This window comes from Merops nubicus, unplaced genomic scaffold (genome assembly GCF_000691845.1).
Source record: "Merops nubicus isolate BGI_N331 unplaced genomic scaffold, ASM69184v1 scaffold40868, whole genome shotgun sequence".
Classification (NCBI taxonomy): domain Eukaryota; kingdom Metazoa; phylum Chordata; class Aves; order Coraciiformes; family Meropidae; genus Merops; species Merops nubicus.
Window position 1 is genome coordinate 17,879 of NW_008628467.1, and position 24,985 is coordinate 42,863.

General features: G+C 40.3%; 1 protein-coding gene across 1 annotated transcript; it reads right to left on the minus strand.

The window, feature by feature from the left end:
• Positions 1-976: 976 nt before the first annotated feature.
• HSPA4L (heat shock 70kDa protein 4-like) lies at positions 977-20,978 on the minus strand (the record flags this gene model as incomplete). The annotated part of the gene is made up of 18 exons (XM_008946647.1): positions 977-1,665; positions 2,108-2,269; positions 2,816-2,935; positions 4,001-4,108; positions 5,288-5,413; positions 5,955-6,092; positions 6,611-6,712; positions 9,249-9,451; positions 10,617-10,750; positions 11,164-11,270; positions 11,771-11,922; positions 13,121-13,197; positions 13,276-13,520; positions 14,395-14,528; positions 16,216-16,315; positions 17,725-17,847; positions 19,378-19,518; positions 20,921-20,978. Coding segments are annotated over 18 exons (2,425 nt in total), but the record flags the coding sequence as incomplete, so codon positions are not given.
• Between the last annotated feature and the right edge of the window lie 4,007 nt (positions 20,979-24,985).

Genomic DNA, 24,985 nt, shown 5'->3' on the forward strand with positions numbered 1-24,985 from the left:
CACAAAGGGCACAGCTGGAGAAGAAATGGCTGCCAAAGCCCCAAACAAAAGCATGACTTCTTCACTTCGTTACACAGCAGCAAGCTTGCACAGGAGTGCTGCTGCGGGAATGCCTGGTTAACACCTCAGCACTTCAGTGGAGCTCAAGTCACTGTTACACTGCAGCTCTTCTCAAGTCTCTTAAGCAGACTCGCCTAAGAAGCGACTTTTCCTGTTCTGGTAATAGTTGTTTAAAGTCAAAAGCAAACTTACTTGCTCTAGCAAGTGGTACAGTACCTCAGTGACTGACAGATGCATTCAGTTATGAACATACATTGGACCATGGCAAGGTCCAAGATGTGTCTGAGATGTATCAAAGGAAACAGTGACTGTTTGTGTAAGACATTACAGACACTTCTATTAGATCAAGTAAACGACCAAAGATAATTGGTAAGCTACGCAAGTTCATCAAGTAGATTCCCTCTTTGGGGTAGCAATATCCCCTTTGTCAGCTCTTTTGCTTAGATGCTTGACCAAAAAGCTCATATGCTTAGTACCAAGGCTTAAATAAGCTCTCAGTATTTCTTTCAAGTTTGCAACAAACAGCATTTAGGCAACCTCAAAATCAGGGTGCTAATACCCAGCTCACACGGCACAATTTCTGCTGTTTCCCCTCCCAATTGCAGTACGTGATCAAGACTCAATCTCACTCAAACCCAAAGCAGCAGAAATAAAGCTATGCAGTGGTCCTTGGGTATTCCACCCCTTCCTACTGCTACCATCAGCATCATCCTACCCCAAGCACACCACGTTACACAGGGCCACGTGTACCAAGGCCCCATGCTGGGGCTCAGCATGTGGCAGAGCATTGTGCCCAGAGTGCTGCAGCTAAGAGAGTTAGTGGTACAGGAAACAAAAATGTTTTAGCTTGTATTTTTCTGTTTATATGATCAAGACCATACAACTCTCAATGGTACATCAACAAGATGGACTAGTATGCCAACTAACCTCTATTTTAATATTTAAATTATAACAATACAATAACTAGAAAAGGTCAGTGCTTCAAGTGACTGGTTTTGCCACTTCAATTCCAATATTTTTCCAAAATAAAGATGCAATTAGATCTACACTTGAGCATCAGTAGTGCAATACAGTATCCTTTCCTGAATAAAGGAGCTGAGGTTTATCCACAATAAAAGCTTTAAATAAGGTAGATTGTTGCCGTTTATATATCAATTCTGTATGTTTGATATAAAATATATTGGGAAAGCTTAAACTGACTTATACAATCTACATTTGGCTAAAGCTCCACATAAGCAGCATCAGTGGAAATGAACATTAGAGGTGTACTTAATATAAAACACTTTCAAAACTACTCAGCAACAAATGACAGAAGGTTGGCTTAGAATAACTGAACATCTGAGGGGTGTACCAGACAAAGAATGGACCCTGTGGTTACTTGCACTATTTTGATTAAAAGAAATGCAAGGTTTAGTCCACTTCCATTTCCCCGGGTGGTTTGTTCTGCTGAGGACTGTCCCTGGCTGGGTCAGGTTTTGTTTCCGTGCCGCTCTGCCCGTTCACTGGCCCGTTGTGTTCCCCGTTGGCTTTCGACTGCCCGTCACTGGGAGGCTCCACCTTCGGCTTGGGCTTGTACAGGATGGGATTACAGAAGCCATCCAGCTCCTGGTTGTAACACAAGGGAGAGAGCAAGTTCACTTGGTGGCACAGCATCTGCATTAAACTAGTGTGTCTCACGTTTGCTTCAGGTCCACAATGACCTGGACTTTCATTTTCAAGGACTAGGCTTTTCAATTCTATCAAGTCTAGAAACTTAAAATAAAACCTTTCACTAACTACAGAGCTTCCAATCTGTTAAAATCCTGCACAACAATCCATTTTCTAGCATGCCTGGTGCTGGAACTCAGGGTATTTTAAAAAGGTTTTTTTCACAGGTACTGCTGCAAATCAAGAGCCAGAACTGGATATAGTAAAACTGCTGCTCCCTCTGCATGGATCTTTTCACAGATTTAAAGTCTCTGCAGGTGTACTAGTCTAGCTTGACAGAGGCCAAAATCTTGCTGAAGAAAAACTTAGAATGCAACATGTACAATGATTTTTTTTTTACCTTTGATTTGGTCAGTATTTCTGCCACTTTGACAACTGGATCCTGAGTTAGACTTAATTTGTTTTGGGCATTCATTTTGCTGTTCAACCAATTCATAGCCTCGTTTATGTATTTTTCAACTTTTTCCATCTCAGCAGGATCTAGGTGATCATATTTTTCATCCTAAGGAGAGGAATATTTATATCATTAATTAACATATGCTTCTTAATAACAAGCATTCCACAGACACATAGCAAAATAACCTAACACTGATACAACCTGATAGTTTTTAACAGGCAGTGTGAAGAATGGCTGTAAAACAAAACAGACAGGACATTGTTTTCAGACATTTGAAATTTTGTTCTTAACTGCACACTGCTGAAGCACAGGTTAGTAATGATACTGCAAAAAAAAAGCACCTGAGATTTACTGTAGCTTAACTAGCCCAAACAGGTGGTACTGTCAGTTATAGGAACAATGCTGGCAGCCATAGCTTGAGTTAAACTGGTACAAGTCATCACAAAACAACAGGACTACATTAATGTTCTCCTCAAGAAACCTTTTTTGCTAGTAGTCCTAAACAGTTTTTTGAGTTCTCAGGAGCAAAAGGACAGCAGCCATTTTAAAGCAGCTTAACAGGTAATCCTATAAGATTTATTTTTCAACTCAAAAAACTCTACAGCCAGACTGAAACACGACTAATACTTCATTCCATAAATAATTCGCTACCTTATTTTTGTATGCTTCTACTGATTTCATAAGGAGCTGAATCTTCTTTCCAAGGTCATTTAAAGCTTTTGGTCTCTCTTCGTGTTCCATGTATCTCTCCTGAATAGGCTGTCCAAATTTCTGGGAACATAAGCACAAATTCTTTAGAAAAAAATACAAGTTTACTTTAGTCTGGTCCAAGAATAAAAGGTGGCATTGGAAGGAAGGCTGCCTTTAACAGCTGTTCTCACCCACTCAAGCATTTTGCTTTAGTGCAACAACACCACAGATACCCAGAAGTTTAAACACAGGAGTAAGGCCTGTTCTTATTAGGTTTAGTATTTTGCAGGTTGTTTTTACCAAAGAAAAAAAAGAGCATTTGGAAGAGAAACATGACAGGATTTACATGGGTGGTTTTAAGCAGTTAATCTGAAAACTTCCGGTTTTATCCACCGTCTGTTTTTTCCTTCTCTTGAACACTGGTGTCCAGGCAAAAGGGCAGTTGCCAGGACATACGCTGCTGTTTGCATCAGTTACCTTTCCCCAAAGGGTATCTGACTTGAGAGAAAACAGCTGGAGCCCAAGCACTGGAGACAAACTTACTGCAGAACAGTTCAGTCATTCACCAGAATTCACATTTTCCCCATGAGATTAAAGTTGGAAGTGCTTTAGGTTGTTCTCATTACAAATCAAATGATGCTGCTGCTAAAGCATTCTTTAGCCTTTATCACTAGATATTAAAACCAAAACCTAAGCCTTATGGTACAGCTACTGAAGGCCACTACAAACAGGAAAACCAGAGCATCTGTTCTGGAGTGCAATTCTGCATACCCAGGAGAGCAGGCAAGCCACTCAAAAGCCTCTTTCAGACTGTAACAAGACTGACATTAAATTCCACAGCAACTACTTCTGTTGTCACTAATGACAGTCCCCCTCATTTTGACTCTTTTCCAATTAGGGGCACTACTGACACCAAAACAAATTGTATTCCCATTTGTAAATGTTCTGCTCAGTTCATAACTACATCCAGATACCACCTGAACATTGACATTTAAAACTTCATGGATTTACAAAACTCATAGAGATATGCATACATGTATCCCTCACTAAACCAAAAAATATATATCTTTGCTTACTTAGGCATATATATTTTATATAATGCCCCCACCAAACAAACCCAGTTTTTCTGGAATGTTAAACCCTTACTCTTAATTCCTGAAGCTTGTCCATGTATACTTGTTTTGGCTGGTCCTCTCCATCCTCATAAAGCCAGTTTTCTGTGTCCTCCAACATCAAGGTCAGCTTGTTTGAATCCTGTAAAACAAGTTAGGGACACACTAGTTCAGAAAGGAGCATGACAAATGAGACTTCTCCTGCCAGCACACAAAAGAAACCTCCTTATTTAACAAAGACTCGTCCATTTAAAACATTGAACATAATAGTGAAGGAGAACATTAACTAACAGACTTCAAAGCTAGGATGTTACAGAATGATAAGCGAGGCAGGACAGCTCTACTAATCTGATTTACAGGTGAAGCTCAAAGTTCCACAGCTTCAGGACTGGTTTTGTAAGGAAGCACACGCACCTCTCACACTCCTGTCTACTATCTTCACAGGGGAAGTTCTGCTTCTCAGGGTCTCTGATAGCAGGATAGAAGAACAGGAATCTGGACAGCTCTATGTATAACTGAAGTTAAAACTGTTTTAATTGCACTCTACTGGCTATACAAAAAAAATTTTATCTTTAGTTATTTGTAAATAAAGGATCTTATTGATCTAACTAAGATTCTTTTGACATATGTATGGGAAAGGCAGCCTCACACCCTCAAGTTTACACTGGAAGGGCACCTGTACTGTGTCTCTTGGTTGAATACCAGGTAACCTGAGAGCAGACCTTACAACTGCTGCTGCTGGGCACTGGTTGTTTCAACAACTGGCTGCTTGTGTACCAGCTGCTTTTCTTTAGACAGCTGTTACAGAGAAGCAGTTCTAGGACAAGCATTCTTTCAGTGCTGCTTTTGCAGAAGTCCGGTATACAGCTTTCTTCATGACCTTTTATTTGGACTTCAACAGCATAATAAGTTCAGAATACTTTAAGTGGGGGAAGAATCATGTTTCTGAGTTAAATTAGAAAATAAAACAGAGCCACGGGCACTCAATTTCTGCTCATTTTCACGTTATTCCTACTGACTCAGGTCACTTAGGAGCTCATGGTGTTCTGCCCTGCTTTCCTACCCTCACCACTTTCTGCCTGCATCCAGATTCTTCCCTTGCCCCTGAGAAACTCCTCAGACAATACTGAACTCAGCACACTGGCATGTCAGATGCCAGGTCAAAGTGTAGTTTGAACTTCGCTTCTGTGAAGTTAATCCATTTCATGTTCCAGAACAAGTCCAAGAGACCCCTGCAACCTCCACATAACCCACACGCAAAACTTTTAAGTACAAAGGAGTGTTTTCCAACAGCTGCAACACGTAGGCAGGCAAGTCTTACTTCTTCAGTGATGAATTTCTCGAAGACTCCACACAGTTTGTCTCTGAAGTCATATACATATTCTTCAACAGCATTCTTAGCATCGTTTCTTTCTTTCTCAAGCTTGTCTTGCATCATCATCTTTCCAAAGATCATTTAACACCAAAAGCATATCCAGTGTCAGGCTTAACAATTCCTCTGTGAAAACTGTAGCCCAGAACTCTGCAGCAGCTTGCTAATTCACAACTACCAATTAGAATTTTCACCTCTGCATACATCATTTCCACTGCAGGCACAACTGGAACAGGAGAAAAACGATTTCATACTTGAAAGCTGTTTGTCAAGTACTTCTGTGTAAACAGATCAGATACCAATAACCATCTGACTGCCACAGACATGACCAGAAGTAAACACCAAGCCTTGACTCTGGTTTGGAAGTCACCAAGAATCATTTTGTCCTACAAAAAATAGGACAACAGGCTAATAGCTCAAACTCAGACATCCCGATGGTTCAGTCCAGTGAAACCAATTACTTTTGCCAAAAAACCCAGCAAAGCACAACCCCTTACAGTTAAGGACAACCCCCAAAGAATTCTTAATTAGACATCAAGTTTATGGTTGCAAATCCTTTCTGGATAATTATTTACAGTGACATTAACTTGAGTGGCCTTCTGTTCCTGCTGCTTACCTCATTTTCTATATAGCAATTGATAATATCTTGTCCCAGTTGTCTATAGAGGCTTGCCTGTATAGGTAGGTCAATACTCTTAACTTTTGCTTTAGCCTTTGGCTGGGCTGGATGATCTTGTTTGTCTCCAGAAGCAGCCTATAAAAGGATTTGCACTATTATGAAACTTTCAAAAATAGAAATGTCACTACATTCATGCTCAAAGAAGAGAGACATAGTAAAATAGCAACAACTGAATCACATAGAAAATAAGCACCTGATTACTCCTCTGCTCTTGAAAATTGCCACTACCTTAGTTTTCAACCAAGCTGGTGGAATTTTATCTCTTTAAAGGTAATGTAAAGAGCTGTTGAGAAAAGCTGTTCAAAAGGCACTGCATATTCTTCTTCATAACATTTCCTAAGTTTCCCTACATTTTACCTTTACCACAAAACTATGTTATGTAACAGAAACTTACTTCAATGTTTTTATCATATACTATGCTGAAAATGAAAGTGCTAAAGTAGGATTTCTAACTTAACCACTCCAGTATAGCTGTACTGTAAACAGTCCCATGTCTTTCAACTAGCAAGATTAATGACTTTCAGAATACCAGACCAAAAAAAAGTCTAAGATGAAAGCAACATGACATTTCCTTATCAATACTGAATACAAACTTTTGTTTCAGTTCCTGCATTTTCAGTTTCCTCATCTGCTTGGTTCTGTTGTTCAGCTTGACTTCTCTGAATACCTTCATCTTGATCAACCTGCATTTTATCCTAGAAAAAGAGTTACAGAACTGAATGCAAAGGTTTGCTCTACCACTTAAGACTGACATCAATTACAATAGATCACAGACAACAGATGCCCTTAAGAAGCCACCTTAAGAATTTTTGATTCACCATGTTTAAACAGGCAGTTTGATATAGTACTTGTATTCATCTCTTTCTCAAATTACATGAAAATTCTATTCTGCCTGCTCCCCTTGAAAAATTACCATGTTGCTGTCTGTCCCCATTATAGAAGTACACTAAGTCTTATGAATACTCGTTTTAAATTAGAAGCACATGTAAAATGTATGCGAAGAACATTCTAGCAACACACCACCAACACAGGCAATAACAGGTTCTCTATGGAACAGCCAGAACTTTGACCTCCAACCATTTTTCACATCAACTTTAAAATTCGTAATCCAAAGCAGAAGTAATTTGGTTACTGTAATTGTCTCCCTCTCACAAGCCCACAGAAATTATCTGTAGTAGCATCTTGGAGCACAGGACCAACTGTCTTCCCTCCCTGCCACCTAAAATTTACTGAGTTTCGCTTTATCTGTAGTTCACTTACACCTTTCTCTAAATTTATGGCTTTTAAAGACAACACTAATTACTGGTGCTCATCACTTGATTTAAAATAATACAATTCCCTGTCATCTATGCAAAAGAAAAAAAAAATTAGTAACACAGTAATGGATCAATCTGAAGTTTTCAGTATGACTCCAGTATTTGGACATCCAAAGCATCAATAACTAATGAGCTGTAGCCAAGGTCTGAGAAGTCTCTCTCTGAAAGGTAACTTCCATTACAAGCAATTAAGATTATTCCTGGGTTCACAAACTATAGATGCGTGTAAAATAATTTACTGGTGGTTCCACAAAATACAAGTAGTAGTTATTTAAGGATTTTAAACTCTAGCACCAGAGTCTATGTTGCAGTTTAGCTACGTTAATTGATTCTGCACGTTTTTAATAAACATTGAAAACAAGGAGGCTACTTTTACCAAATTGAAGTTTTGTTGCTTCAGAATAGGAAAAAAAAAAAATTCCTTATTTACTGTTCTTACTGTTCACACAGAAAAAGCAACAAGTGGAAGGTACTGTTTTGCCTACACAGAAAATCTACAGGGGGGAAATGACACATACATACACCACAAACCTCCTCCTCAGAGTCGAGGGTATCATCCTCAGTAATGAAAGGTAATTGCTGACAAGCACCATTGTAAAACAGAAGATGTGTTAGATGAATGGAAGCACTGCAAAGTGAGAGCCTGAGGATGGAAGTGGTTACTGTCCTACCAGTATGCTCATCTTGGGCACCTCCACAGGCCTACTAAACTACAACGCCAACCGCATCGCTGCCAAACGTGCTTTTTTCACTTGCATACAACCATCAGATGTAAAACACTTGTCCACAAGAAACTGCATCATGTTTGTGATTTCAAACGTGCTCATATTCCTGGATAGTATTCAGGTAGTATTTAGGTGGCTGCTTACATCAATTACATAATGCTAATTGTTTAACCACTTGCACAGATTCCCACAGTACATTCAACTGCGGCAGGAAAAGCTGCTAAGGACAACTTTCAAAAGGTAACAAAAGGAAGTGCATTCACCCCTTCCTCCAGAGAGAGCTGCCCCACGTCTGCTCTCTGCCTTACTCCCTGTGGAGCCCCCCCAGCAAGCTCGACAGCCTGCGAGACTGGCCACGCTGCTGAGCACTTTGCCACCTCAAAAGAGACAGCCCGAACATGAAGCAGCAGCTCACCCACTGTTTTTATCCTTGTTCCCTACATTATAATCTCTCTCCCTTGGGAGCTGTGACATAACCCAAATCCCAGGCTACAGAATGGCACAAGCAAAAAAGGCAGGCTGGAGGCCAACACTGGCAGCCAGTCCTCAGCTCCACTGTGCCTGATGTGCTGGCTGCCACTCACCACTGTCACCATGCACTGCAGCTATCAGGAAAGCTCATCTTCCTTGCACTAGAATGGAAGACCTCACTTTGCTTATTTCTCAGTTTTATTGACAAAGCTCTTGCACATTCATTTCCAGTAACTTTACCTATGGGCTTACAAGCCAGTTTATAAGAACTATCAGTGCTGAAGTACACGAAGTGCCCTTAGGGAAAGAATGTTTACAAAGAAGAAATTTTCCATATATAAAAATGAAAAGTACTATTTTTTTACTCAATGAAAATTAGTACTTGAGGAAAAAAACCTTTTGAATTCATTTGTGAACACATCTCACTGAATATGCTGCCATTTGACAGCAACACTAGATAATGCTAAGACTAGTAGAGAGATGGTAAGGAACAATGAAAGTTATTTTTCTTTAGCATCTGGTTTTATGTTATTTTTTGCTTTTTTAGTGCCACAGCAGTACTTTCACAATAAATATGAAGCAGCACATTACGTAACTGAAGAACTAGTTTAAGGGTGGAGAAGTAGTAACTGTCAAAAGCGATACACTATGATTTCATCTCCAGTTATTTGCTGTCTTGTCAGAATTACAAGGAGCACAGATATTACAAGTTTACATACCAGGTCATCATCTCTGCCTTGGTTCTTACTGGACGACTCAGTGTCCATGGGCGTATCCGTGTGATCTCCCTCCACGTTCTGCCTCTCTATGACGGAGGCGCTCGCCACGCTGAACAGCCCGTGGATGTTGACGCGCACTTTGACCTTCACTTTGGAGTTGTCGCCGTCGTGCTGCGGACCCACGTTCTGAATAGTGAAACGCCCTTGGGGAAAAAAGGTATTAACTGCTGTTCCAAATAGTGGAAGAGGAAAAAAAACTAGAACACATTCCTTGAGGGCTGTTAATATAAAAAGCACCTTTATCTAACTTAAACTGTTTGACAACTCCCTACTTAATTGTCAATGCTATGCTGTAAACTGTGGCTAAACCTGAAACGTGGTTTCCCAGCTATCAGTTGCCTGATAACAAACAACAAGTTTTTGCTTTGTCTGTATTTCATTAAAAAGTCAAGATAACACTATTAGGTGTTCTATTTCTCTGCTGCCTCCTCTAACCATCACAACAGATAAATTTGATTCATCAAGTAGTTTTTCATCCATGTAACTCAAACTTTTCACTCAAAAGCCAAAATGTGAACAGAGCTAAAGGATTGTTTGAATTTGGTAACAGATGCACTACATGTTTTGGAGAATCAACAGTGCTTACCAAGGCCTCGGGAAGCAGTGAGGCTAGTACTTTGTTTTGCAGTTTGCTGGAAACATGAGTGTAAATGATGCAGACTGTGTACAAAGGAGAACGTCCTTTCCCAAAGACAACGGACGTCTTGCACAGACAGCTAAATGGGTAGCACCAAGCTTACATCTGATTCAACAATTGGTAAATGAAATTGTGAACTAGTTTTAAGACCCCTACCAGTAACTGCAAGTAAGGTAGTTTTAGCCATCAGGAAACATTCATACCATCTAGTACTTCAGGCTGTACTTCTCATGCTTAAGTTCCAGAAATGTCTTTTACGTTCTCAGATGAACAGAATAAGGTATGACAAATAACTGCCTAGTGCTAACAGCTCCTTTGATCCAACGCCTTGAAAAATCCAGGCTGGCAGGCACATAAGATCCTTAGCCATTTTATAGAGGTTGAAAGAACCAGACAATACAGCACTGAACTCTTTTTACCTGTTTTTTTTTTTAAAGCACTCAGAAATAGTCAAGACAGACAGAATCAATATTTTTTTTTGGGAACCAACAAAAGGAGATGTTGATGCTGTTTGAACACTGCATCTAAACCAAGAGACTGTGCTGAGCCTTTTTAGAGATCCTAGGCTTTTCTGTAACCTAGGAAACATGCCAGTAACACATCTTAAAAAAAGGCACTTTTCCTGTTACCAGCAGAAACTGAGTTTGGGGAATTCATTCCCACAGCCTTACCTATTCTGGAGTCAGGATAAGGCACTTCATGTGGATGGGTGTAGAAAGCTTCCAGGTCAAAAGGCTCTTTCTTGTGAAAAGTAATTACTTTGGAGAATGGAGCAGCATGATTCTTACTGAAGACTTCGCACTCCCTGAAGTAGTAAAATATTAAGTAAGGTTAAATCACTGAGCATAATGTAATGAGTAACCTAAATCAAAGTATGTTAATAATCAGCAGTCAGGCTAACCAAGCAGCTAAATAATTTAGTTTAAGTCAGTTTATGACAGAGTTGCAAGTTGAAGGCCTGTAGGTTTCAAAGCTGAATTGTGCATTCTATGTCAGAGTTCTTAAAAGTTACATTTAAGTATAAAACATTGGTGTCGTGTATTGCCAGTTATTAAGCAGCAATCAGAATTCAAGAGGTGTAATGCAAAACCAGATAATTAAAGCCATTCAAGTGGATGCCAACTTCCAAGTCTGGGGCCTGGTCTTTCTCACAGCACAAATTTTTCTTTATTATACACAGAGACACACGTTACTAAGTACCTTACAATTACAACTTACCCTGTTCCTTCTTCGTACGATGATTTCCATCTTAACGTTACAGAATAAGGAACAACATCCGTGATGGAAAATTCACGCACTTTAAAAGCTGGGGAAAGAATTGCACACTAGAAAACAAAGACCGAAGTTTTATTACATCCATGTAGTCAAATAAAAAGCAAGTACAATAATTAATAGCCAAGTACAAAAAAAACCTGCTACAATTCATAGAGGTCACTTATCACAGAACTTCTAGCAGAAACTTCCTATGCTTAGTAAAAATTGAGCTGAAAGACTTAACTGAAGTTATAGCAACAGATGCAACTCCCCCAGTGATTTTCAGTAGATACCCAGCAAAGCTTCCAGATGACTACACAAAAGTGGAACAGTGCTAAAACTGGGTCATCAAATTTAGCAGGCCTCTAACAAGAGCATCCTTTTAACCTGACACAGCAGCAAACTAACCAATGCAATACCATAATTTCTGACAGTCACTGTCACCAGCTGTTGAAAGCTCAAGTAAGACTCTACATAATGTTTCAGCTATTATTTTGCTTTTGGTTACTTGTATTTCATTAGTACATGAGGTTGAAGAAAGAGTACTGAGGTTTAATTTCACTAACCATACCTGCAAGGCACAGCCTCTTGCAACAGCTTCATCAGCGTTTAGCGTGGTGCTTATCTCTTTACAGAAAAAGTTAGAGATCTGTTCCTTCACTGCTGGAATTCTAGTAGCCCCACCTACTATTTCTATACTGTAGATATCTTCGCGCTGAAGTTCTAGAAAACAGAGCACATGGTCTTCAGTTATCATCAAGGTATCAAAAAAGCAGTCTTTGGACAACCAAAAAAACAAAGAAAAAATGAAGAATACTCATGTTACCGAGACGCTGTGACAAGCACTGAATATACTCAACTGCTAACAAAAATCTTTAAAACCAGATTTGTCTCTATGTGACCTATCCACAGTTCGCCTCTCCTGCAGGCCAGAACACATTCTAGTTGCATAACCCAGGCAAATGCAGAAAGCCAAGTGTCAATGAGGACAGCTGTTTTTTACAATGCATTTGTCCGTGTGCATCCCCCTTCTGGTGTGCAGGAACACCTGTTCTCTTTGTCAACACTGCACTGCTGGACATTATCTCATCCCATCCAGGAAAGGCCAAAATGAAATCCAAATATACCTCATTTTAGATCTGATTTAATTTTGTTTGCCAATAAAGAAAACCAAAACCCTTAGTGGAAAATATGTAATAAATATTAGACTATGCTTGCAGCATTACTTTAATTCTGAATTCAAGATACACGTATAAAGTGATTTCAAGCAACCGTCAGTCCTTGAACCTGAACAGCTGCTCAGCAGAGCTGATCTTTCTTCCTGTATTAGCCTTCCTAGAAAAGTAACAAAATAAGCAGAATTCGTCCCTTTTTTTCCATTTGGAGATGCTGGTATTTGGGGTAAAACCTTTTCCTGTGAAGCCTAATTCTCTCCTGTACACTACATTAGGCAACAACAACAATTTTTAAAAAGTTATTTGCACATGCTTCAGAAAAATTATTTCAAGAATGTACTGACAAATTCTCAGGTCAGTGAGGACATGTATGTATTGCATATGGAACAGGCTGGTCAGGCAGTTGCAGTGAAGATTAATCAGTATTTCTATCAGTGTTTGTTTGGTTGTTCTATGTTTTTAAACAAAATCATCTTTCAGAGCACCATTTTCCATGACACGGGGTGAATGAGGGTCGATTAACCAAGGCTGCAGAGTGATCTGTGCACTGAATGGGGCAGGAATGGGGTCATGCACACAGGACAAGCATATGAATGGAACTTACATTTAACTTTTCAATATTTAGCTTTGCAATTCTAATAAATACAAAAAAATATCAAAAAGATAATCATTAAAGAGACCTAGGAAAACTGTATTAGCAGTTAATTTCTTGAACCAAAAGTAGTACCTAAATTAACTCCACTTACTAGCTTGCTCCATGGCTGCTCGCAGAGGTGGCTCCACTCTGGAGAGAAGGGCAGCACACAGCTGCTCAAACTGAGCTCTGCAGGGAGAGGGAAGCGTTTCACATTACAGACAGCCTAGAACCACACTGCACTTCAGTGACAGGAACACACCGTACCTGTTCATCTTACTGGAGACATCAAGATCATTCATGAAGCACTCAATATTGAGTGGAAGGTCAGAAGCATTTGCACTCATAAGCTTCTTTAGTTTTTCACATTCCTGATACAATCGTAACAGCGCTCGGGGATTCTCTTTTACATTCAGCTTATATTTTGTCCTAAATTCTTCAGAGAAGTAATCTACTAAAGCCTCATCAAAATTCCTACCACCTATGAAAGGGTCAAAGGTAGTAGCCAAGACCTGCACAGAAGTGAAAGAAAAAAGATTAAATGTTACTAGACAACATTTAATTAGATACAGGGATAGCTTTCATGCAGACAACTAGTTTTACAAGTTAACACCTTTAAAAACAGGTTTGACACAGGAAAATTCTTTGTGGCTTTCTTACCATCTTCTACGCAGCTGCCAGACAGAACAACCTCTAAAGATGACCCCTCAATTATTTAGTTTCTGCACCCTCCAAGTAAAATACTATGCCACCTACCATGCTGCAGCCCCTAATCTGTTTACCAGCTCAGGAAAGGATGAGCAGACCAGGATAGCTATTTTGTCATACTATTAGTTTTGTCTTCTACTCAGAACAAAAACTTGCTACCATTATTCACATGCCTTCAGATGATTACATTAAGTCCATGAAAACATACAGCCATCAGCAGCTGAGACAAAAAGCTCCAAACCAGGTACTTAAGACTGTTCAGTTTTACTTCACATCCTACTGAATTCAGGTTTTGAAGTGTTATGGATGGCAGAAAAAAGATAAAACATCATAGAGCAATTCAAGGAGTTCAAATTCCTTTAAGTCAGCTGTACAACCACAATACTTATGAGACAACCAAAATATGCAAATTTTCCAGTGCTAGAACATAGCACAAAAACTGCAGCATGCTTAATTGTCAATCACTTTTAGAAGCACACTCTGGGATGCTTCATTTCTGCATTTTATAAAAATTGATTTGCTGAGATAGCCAAAAAAATAAAGTTTCTGTGTTCAACATTAAAGGTGTTTGCTATAGCCATTTAGATTTTTTAAAATAATCTTCCCACAGAATGGTGTTTTGAGTATTGTTCAATAATTCAGGAGTGTGGGATTTTAATATAGGACATGAAAGATTACCTTCAGTTTTCCCTTGTTAAAAGCACAGATGGAAACCTGATATGCAGAATGCCCCATATCTACGAAGACCACATTTCTTGGCTTCTCTTCCAAGGCCGGCAGGTCTTGCTTGTATATCCCATAGGCCAGTGCCACTGGAAAACACCAGCCCCGGGTTAAAGGAAGGCCGCGCGCAGCCGTAGCCACGCGAAGCACAGCCAGGAGAGAGACCCTACTTGTGTTTGCTCTCTAAACACTTCCATGACTCTGCTTAAATAGAATGCAAAGGTAAAAAAGGTCACAAGTTTTAGACCACTGTGAGTTATCCCCTTATTTTCATTTTGTTTTGATTTATTGTTATACTAGTAAATCACCTCATGTTCATTCATAAAATTGACACCTAGATGTTCTGTGTTACCCAACATGTCTTTCCAACATCAACCACATGCTGTGCACCTTCAAAGTGCTCACTAAAAATCAGTAGGATACATGCCATCATAAATTTCCTTTGTTAGATCCAGGATCTATCAGTTTGATAATTTGTGTCCACTTAATTATTGTTCACACTTAAAGCATCTTATCACAGAGGAAGTTAATAAGCTGAAGCCACATTTTTCACTGACAAGCGAGGAAACTGGCTTGAAGTCAAGGTTTAATGCTACTAAAGCATGACCTTGTGTTTCAGTTCTGCTTGCAGCCAATTTAACATTTTAATTTGTGAAATGACAGATCAAGTTTCCCGCCTGTATCTCTCCTCTGAAATGCCTTACTTTCACCATTTTTTAGCTCAACTTCACAGAGTTCGAGCATGCTGAGAAATAACAAATGTTTTACATGACCAGTTTAAATGAATCTAAGGTTTCAAGAGCACTCACTTGGGAAGTTGCCTGAGACCTTCTAAGAGCAAATAGAATAAAAATAAAGAAAAAAAGAAACCAGTTTCAACAATTCCAACTTTGCTTTCCATGAAGTGTAACACATTTCTATAATCCAAGTTTCACCAAAACCAGAGGAGGGTAGTGAACAAATTACTTTATAGGAACAACTATTGTGCAAATGTCACACCTGACAGGATTGCCACAAGTTTAAACTGTCATTATCCCACAGACTTCTGCTTGATTCAGTTTGGGTGTTTTCAAGTCATATAGTTCAAGTTGCTTCTAAATATGATCAGCAAGTTTGCTTCCAGAAAAAGCTCCATGAAAACTCAGTTCATGTAGAAGCAGCTTTTAAAGCGTACATATTAAGCAGTGAAGAATGAAAAACCTTTGGATTATACATTTTAAAACCTCCCCCCAAATAAATATTAGCTTACAATAAAGTATTTTCTAATACTTCCATGCACATTCATCTTGCAGTAAGCTGAAAAAAGTGAGGAACCCCACTAAACACCTATGTTATAGAATGTATTTACTGTGATCTATCAGACATAGTACTGTACTATACTATTATCTAACAGAACAATTGAGAATTCAGGTCAGCTGCACACCACAGCTGGATCACAAACAGATTTTGAAGGTAGCTCAGGCCTTCCCAGCAGAGCTGCTGCAGCTCTGTGGTACAGCACAGAGCAAAGCACTGACACCAGCTTTAGTTCAGAAGCAGAGCAGCTCCTTCCCAGTGGCACTGTATTCAAGTCAGCACACCCAGACTCTCGTGTCTTCCAAGAGCCGAGCACTACCTCCCTGAAGCAGCTGCTGCATTTCCAGTTCCCAGGCTGGACTGGGCAGTACTAGCCTGGGCAGCTTTCTCCCAAGCTCCTCATTGTGTAACTGGAGTACGTCAGCACTCTCACAGACCCAACAGCCTGAATAGGTATTAAAAGAAGTTGCTGCCCTTTACCTGCTGTAGTTTCATTCATCAGCTTCAGACAATTTAATCCTGCAATCTGTGCAGCTGCCATGACAGACCTTCTCTCAGCATCAGTGAAGAAACTGGGTACCTGTTTCCAGAACATAATTGAATAGGATATTATGAATTATGGACTTTGATTTAAAAAAAGTCAGACCTTTAAGCAACCCTATAAATTCCAATACCACAAGGAACTGTTACAAGCCAACCTCAGATTAATAAGCCAGTTTGAATAAAGCAGTTAGGCAATTCATTTTAGTGCATACTTTAATTGCAATTTCAAAATAGGATCAAAATGTAGTGAAATTCAGAGTTATTTCAAAAGTAGATGTAAACACCAAAACCACCAAAAAATGTTCTCATATTCTTCTTTGAGTCTTTAATCTTAAAATCATTACCAGTTTCTGAAATCATTAGTGCAGCACCCAATCAACACAATAAATATTCATATATAGCCCCAAAATAATTTACTGTGGAAGCACTACAGCAGCACCAGAGCTGAACTTTGTTACAACTGCACCCATATCCACTTCTCAGTTACCACCTTGACCACAGTGCCAGCTCGGAGTGCATGACAATATTCCATTCCACCAACACCAGCCAAAGCACAACCAGAGCCCATTTAGAAACTGGCTGCTGTCAGCTGATGGATCTTCAGCTGCAGCCAAGCCTAAGACCCAGAACAATGCTCACTTCCTATTTCGTTAGCTACCCTTGTGGTGATCACCAAGGATCCGGGTCTGTGTGGGAGGCATTCTCTGCAAGTGCCTTTGTGTACCATAGGGAAGCAAGGAGGAAGATCAAAGCAAGTTTCTAACAGCTCAAGCATACAACTTTCCAGTGTCACTGTCTGACAGGGAGGGGACAACCACACATCCTGATGTCCAAACTCCTCACCAGATTAAGAGCAGAAGTGAAGCATTAAACAAGACACTGAAGAGCAGACACTTAGGACTTTTTATCAGGAACAAAATCTCCTTCGAACTCACACCTCTACTCCTATGAGTGAGGACAATAGCTGAAACACTCTCCAGTAAATCAGCCAAATAAAAGGCCTTTTCAAACAAATGCAGGTAGTTTGGGTTTCTTAAATTGCCAGTATGACCCTCAGGGACAGAAAGTTCAGGCAACTCAACTACACTGCAAACCAACAGTGTTCAACTACATAACACCACGGAAATTTCACATGAATTTGGGAAGGTTCTTTGGAACAGAGGACAGTTCCCATTTGTGACACAAACTAGTCATCAGGATTACTTAAGTACATGAAGTACTGAAATTCTGAAAATACAATCTTAATTTAACCAAATTTCCATCTTGTAAGAAGTTTACAAAAGCATTCTCATTTGGAAAAAACTTTAACAAAGGCCCATTTTTTGGGGGTGATACAATTTCTATCCACTACTTGTACCTCTTAGCATTGCACCATGGCACAAATGGTACCAGCTTACACGTGAAGTTATCTACAGAAAGAAATGCAATAAATACACCACAACTTACTGAAATCACACAGTCTGCCACTGGCTTCTTCAGAGCATTTTCTGAAGTCTCTTTAAGTTTGGCCAATAACATTCCTGTAATCTGTTCAATTGCAAACTGTCTCTCTTCATCTAGGTACCTCACCTGAAACAGAGAATTGCAATTCTGTAACAAATCACATCTCAACTTTTCTCCAAGACGTGCAGCTTGGACATTTTTTGAATTTTGAGCACTGGGACCCAAGTTTAACACCAGACTCTGGACACAAATAACTCTCAATGAATTGATGCTATGGATTTGTGCTACCTAAACCAAACTATAATAGTTTCAGTTAGACTGTCCACAAAACAATTTTAAGCTTAACACCTGAATTAACTCCAGGGGCTAGTCACAATGCTATAGTGGTTTTGTTGTTTGTGTTTTTAAAACTTAAAGTAAATAAACCAGAAAACGCATAACACACATAGAATTATATTTGTCCTAACATGACCTAAAAATAAGGGTTTTGGAGCAACCCTAAGGAACATTTGCTTCCTGCAGGGGTCACTGAGGCAGGTGAGGCAGGGAAGGGCCAGGCAATTCTAACAGTCCAGCCCTGCTTGGGAGACACCTGAACCTTCAGAATTCATGGGAGGTTCTAGGGCCTGAACTCCTGACAGGCCTCCGCCTCCCGAGCAATCCCAAATGCTCCTGTGCAGGGAAACCCAGAAAGATGGGCAACAGCTACCTGTACGCTGGCAATTAGCAAGATTGAGCAGGTTATACAGAACAAAGGAAACTCTGTGCAGTATAAAGCTCCACCAGAAAGCAGTGCAAAGTGTGTTAAGTGAGGATGACTGGAGATGTACTTCAGAAGCACACTCCTGACCCAAAATAAAATGCTAGAGGACAGACATTTGGAGACTGAAGCCTGAACTTTGAGAACAGCTGTTTCCAGCCATGAAGTTTGGAAGTAAATTATAAAGTACTTGTTTGAATTACATCTTTGGAGCATTAGCTTGCTTTCCTGAAACTTGGTCTCTGCAAGTCTGCAAGACCTAAAAGTCTCATGAGACTATTAATCACATACTGTAATTCCACCTATTTGAAGGTGGATGTGGTAAGATAAGGTGAAAAGGTGCTAATACGACTACAGCAAGCTAATACAATTGATGAGAAACCTCAACAAACGTCTCCAAGAAAGTACAGTGCTGGAGCAGAAGTCACTGCACAAAGAAAGGGTTCTGCATCTCTTGGTTAACAGCTGGTTTATTACACAGTCAATTTTATTGAGGTGAACAAAACCTAACCCTTTCTGGGGCGATATTTTATTGATATTTTTAGTATGGGAGACAACACAATCCCTTTTTTTTACACTATTGCTTAGAGGACATGAGGATGTAATACACAGCAAGTACTTACTCTACATCTTCCTGAACATATAAAAGAAGCAAATGAACTACAAGGGAAAATGAGAAATATTGCAGAACTATCCAGAATACAAAAAAAATTGAGCACAACTTGCAGATGTTACTGTACTGATTATCACCAGACAGTTCTCTTCAAGATCAAGAAAAATATATTTAGAGTTTTCTTAAGGCAAACTTAAGTCATTTCAAGGAGGAAGTTAAGTGGCAACAGTCCAAAGGGCTCATCTTCACCAGTAAAGATATTGTGCAAAAGGCTCTAACTCACCTTTACTCCTACGGAGCCATTTGGCATCTTCTGAAGTTCATAGGGAAGTTTGGCCCTCTCAGCTTGTATGTAAGGATCATCAAATGCTCTGCCATGCAGTTTTTTGAAACCATGTAAGGTGTTTTTGACATTTGTGACAATCTGCAGGAAAGATATTTTAATTACCCATGACATGCAGACTACAGAAGACCATCCAGAAAGGAACTCTTGTTACGTTGGGCTTAACTCAGCCTGCAGACCCGTGTCAGGCCCCACACATTTACTGGAAAGCAAAGGGTTGGGGGAGAGAAAGAAGCATCTATTTTTTTTCCATCTGTGGTCTCCATTAAAAATCCCTAAATTTACTGCCCTCTTGAATATCCATTAGCTTGCTGCCACCGATTTTTACTGTACTTTTAATTTTAGAGGAGCTTGCTGACACAGAATGCAGTGTTTGAGATTATACTGCTGCAATGTCTGCCTGCAGGAACAAATGGTTATTACCTACCTTAATCTTAAACAAAGCTTCAACAAATTAATGTATTTCACTTGCTTTGAAGTTCTCCTCTAATTCAGATACCACCTGAACATAAATCCTCCACACATCTATTCTCTCAGTGTGTTAACCCAATTACTTTAAGGATAAGCTTTTAAGAAACCAGAACAAACAAATCCCAACAAACACAGTATTTAAGCTATCAAAATATATTATTCCAGTGTAATCTCCAAGATAAACTAGTTGAGTTTACTAACCTAAACAGCAAACAACTTAGATGGGAAGAGTATGGACAGGACAAATTCTCACTAGTAAAGTTCCAGGGCTGAGCTCAGATAACAAGTGTTGAGTTTCTCAGGATGAAAGTGATCCAACCTCCACATACACCAACTACTCACAGTCCTTCCACTGGGCTCCATCAGCTTTAGATCAGCTGGGCAAATGGCCAGCCTACACCAGATGCTAAGGGGAGGATGCCCTCAGCATGCCAACATGATGCACAGATGCCAAGGGAAAGAAAAAGACCCAATCTATTCTGAATTTGTGAATTCTCACTGGCTACTATGAATATTCACGTATTTTCCATCCAGAGGAAGATCTTCCTAGGTTGTAAGTGGTTTTACAGAGTATAAATTTTACTTCAACTCAAAGTTCCAAATTGAGACAGTACGTTACTAAGTCACATTAGTTTCACATAATAAGCAACAACCAGTATCTATCTCAAACTTCCACTGTAAACTTCAGTTTCATATTTTCCAGAACATAAGTGCTGTGTTCCTCCCCACCCGCACTGAAGATTTAATTATGGACTCTATTCTAAGAAAAAAAAAAATCTTTTACTGGGGAAAAAAACAAGGCTTTGTTTCACTCTCAATGACAAAAAATGCAGAAATACGGTTTCAATTTTTATACAGAGAATATGCAATTAAAGCAGTAACTGTCAGTGTGAAATGCAAGCTTATTGTAGAAAACTTACTTTGAAACAAAAAATTATCACATTTGTTTTCTTACTACAGATCAACAGGAGACAAATCAGGCAAGTAACACCAGCATCTTTGATCAATTTACCTGGCTCTTTGCTGCATTCCCAATGGCCCGGGTCTTGGATCCTAAAGATATACATGCTCTAAGTAAAAAACAGAAAAAAAAATATATTCAGCTTTCAAAGGGATCATAAAATATTTCCATGGTATGTTAAAAGAGCCACCAAAATTAAAGCAGCAGAACAGGCACATGATATATAACAGCATTACTGCAGGAAGCACCAGACCTTGCAATGGAATTCTAGTTATTTTTTTCTTTGTAAATTAGTTTAGAAAGTGAAAGAGACTACAAATGTTTTCATTCTAACTGTATTTAAGGAATTCTTAAAAAACTTACAGATCGTATAATGAAGCGAGGAATTAAGTTACTTCTGGGTCACAGCTTATAACCAAAGAAGTCTGTAACAATTTCAAAACCTGAACTTTCCCTGTCAGGTTTTATTCACCTGGCAGCCCTGCAGTCTGAGAGCACCACATCTACACTCTAATAACCATTAGCAATAATTGGAAGACAATAAAAAACCCATCAGAGCTCAAGGTAGCCAAACAACCAAGTCCTACAGACTGCTGAGCGCCTCCTGTGCCCGAGGACTACCAGGTTTGTACTGCACAGGCAAAAGGGGAGGTGTCTGCCAGAGGCTCCCATGCACCAGTGGAGCTTTGGAAGCTCTTCTGGAGAAGCCTTTTGCTGCTTGCATCTTCTCAGTTTAGCACTGACCACCCTGGTCCCCAGCCAACATCTGTCATCTCATTACTGCCTTCAGAAACTTGTTCAGCTGGGGTTTTTTGGGGAGTTTTTTTGTTTGATCGGGATTTCCTGGCAGTTGCAATCACCACACCTTCGTATCACAGTTTTGAAATAGACCTCTTTCCCCAAAAGGAGGCTGATCTGGCTAAAACCATTCAGTAGTAATAACAGATACAACCCAGATTTCATGCAGTTCAAGTTTAATTGTTTAATGAATGCATAAAGGTCATCACAGCAGATTGCTTCCTGCCTCCTCTCCATTAAGGCAACAATGAGGGCACGGGATGCAATTGCATCATATTATCTAGTAACTTCTGCTGCTGCAACACCATCAGGAACATGCAAAACCTTCTCCAAATTTAGCTGCAGCAAACTGGCAGTGCATTGCCCTACATTTTCAATAGGCAGTTCAGCGTTCACAGATGCCTTTTGCCATTTTTCTTCTTCCTTAATACCACAGTTCCCAATTATTCCTGGTACTAATTAAGGCAAGGAAAATAGCAATTCAGAAAGGGTGCAAATGGTTTACATTTATTTTGTGGTTAACAACATGGTGATGCTATTAGGTCACACCTTTTCCATGTAGGAATTTGACTCTGCTCACAGACAGCAGCACTTGCAAACAGGCCCTCGCCGAGCACAAAGCATCAAGGCAGAGGCTCCTCAGCTCACCCGAGTTCCTGCTGTGGTTTACTGCAACCCAGCACAAGGGGATGGATGGTTCCTCCCTCCCTTGGCTGGGAAGCAGAGATGTCCAAGAATAAAATGTGCTCTCTTTGGCTCCAAACACTTCAGCTATATCCAGGACAGCCTTTAGGAAGCACAGAAGGATACAGGTGGGAAAACCGAGCTGTCTCCACACCACTACCCTTAGTCTGCTTTGAAGTGGGCTTCTGAACCGTACACAGACTTTTCTAAAGGTAGCAACTCTCTTCACCAGGAGGACCTTTCAATCCTCTTTGAGCACTGTTTTAAGATGCTACCCCACCACTTCAATAACAATTTGTTATTACCCTAATTACACGTGGTCTGAGAAAGTTTACTGAAAAATTATGAGCTATCAACACTGAACTGCTTTGCCACAGCACCACCGGGGCGGGGCACACAGCTGCAAGGCCATTCACCCCCCAGCCTGCTGGAAAGGCACAAGGGGCACGCCGGGGCTCCCCGTCCAGAAGAAGCCAGTGCTGGTTAACATCCAAAGGGCCAGGAAGGCCTAAAGCCTTAACAAGTTCAAGTTCTAATGACATGGATGCCTTAAGGGCAGAATTTTTCTCCTTTCTTGCTAAAACACTTGTGTTAGAGCTTGGAAAATGATACACATTTTACAAACCCATGCCTTAGATCACAGGATGGAGGTTTCAGTCAATTAATAAGGAATCACCTGAACACTTTAACGAGTGGGACACGGGATTTACGCGTCGAGCACCGCACTAAGTTGTGCCAATCCATATGTTCCCTTAATCTACACTGCTTTTTCCTGTAGCACTGAAGTACATTTATGCTAACACTGTACTTTTCACAGCAGCATTGTAGAGATATCTGAACCAGCTCCAAAATGGGAAGCTGGCTGCACTAATTAGCCTTGCTCAGAAAGGGCAATTAGCCCCATCGAGCACAGCCAGGACTGTCCTATCTTTAGGACCTAACCCAGTATCTTTATATGGCTTAATAACAACACACTGGGCATGAAAATGGACGAGCTTGCCCAGAGCTAGTTTGAATATATTTTTATCCTGCTTTACACAGACAAAACAAACACTAACATTTTGTATTTCTGGAAATAAGTCCCAAATATTTGGAACATATCCAATCAATGTTTTTTTATGAGCTAACTTCAAGTCTCTAAATGATGTAAGCTCCTCTACAGGAATTTATAAATAAAGAGTTCATCTACTGTGTTATGTGTACTAAGCAAGAAAGTTTTGATGATTTGAGAATTACATCTTCTACCATCACTGAAGTCTGCTTTGCATTAAGGTTTCATTACTATGATAAACTTCTATAACTGCAATAAACCTGTTGTATTTCTGCATACTTTTGTGGTTTGCCTTGAGATAACAGCATTAGAACGGGAGTCCCTTGTGTTCACCTTCATTACATTTCAGAGAACGAAAAGAAGCCAGGAAAAACAATGTCACTAAGGGAGATAACTACTGCCTTTAAGTATCTGTGCACTCCAGATGTGCTTTAACCCCTTTCATAACCCCTCTACAGATGTACTGGATGTACAGTTGCTCAGCTACTACCATGAAAGACATTAAGTGCAGGGAAACCTCTGTGAAGCCTACCTGCACAGCACACATCCCAACAAGATTCAAGCACTAGAAAGGCTCCTCATCACAAAGCGGAAGGAAACTGCAACTGCCTGAGGATTCCCTGACCAACAGTTTCAGGCGTTCCTTGCACAGAATTTGAAAGGTCCTAGAATTTGATTTCTCATAAAAAGAGTCCAAGGGCAATGCCTTCTTGACACTTAATGTGAGAAGTGTGTTTAAGTAGGAAAAAAAAAATTAAAGAGTATTCCCATTAACACAGCGTGCACTTTAGCACTCAGCTTCTTTGTACTTAATTTCTTGGAAGCCATGCAAACCCTCCATCTCTCCGAGACCAAAAAGACAGCAACACTTAAGTTAGCACAGTCTCACACCACAAAAACAGCTGGCTACTACAAATACCTTTTATAAAAAGAAGCACCATCCAACCCCTAATTTTTCACAACTCTTACACGAATTCCTGCAACCTGCTTGAAAATTATGCACAGATGGAGCTCTAGAAACCCTAGACGTATCCCATAGAAACAGAAGAGAAAAATCTCCACCTACTCTTGCGTCTCCCATCATCACGGACGTTGCCCGCTGCCCCCCCCGCTTCCTTTCGAGACCTCGGGATGCCGGGGCCAGCCGGAGCAGCGCGGTGCAAGTAAGAACAGGTTTAAGAAGCGAGAACTCATCGCGCCGCTTCCCCATTCCCTGTGAATCAACACCCTCCTCCCTCCTCCTCCTCCTCAGTCTCACCACCGCTCCATCACAAAACTGTTAATGGAAAGGCTCCAAACCCTAGCATAGGCGGAGGGGAAACACACATCCCTAATCGCGATCTTTGCTACGCGAAACTAAAGCGTTACAAGGACAAGAAAGGAAAAAAAAAAACCCAAACCGCATCCATTGTGCCCCGAGAGCCGCGCGGCACATCCAGCGCGGCGCCGTGTTTCAAGGGCACGGAGGAGTCAGAAGCCCCGGGGTGTACCAGTGCCTCTCGCCAGGCGCCTGCCCCGGCACAGGCATCTGGGTGCTGCCCACAGCGTCTCTCCGGTTACGAGAACGCGGCACCCGCCCGGAG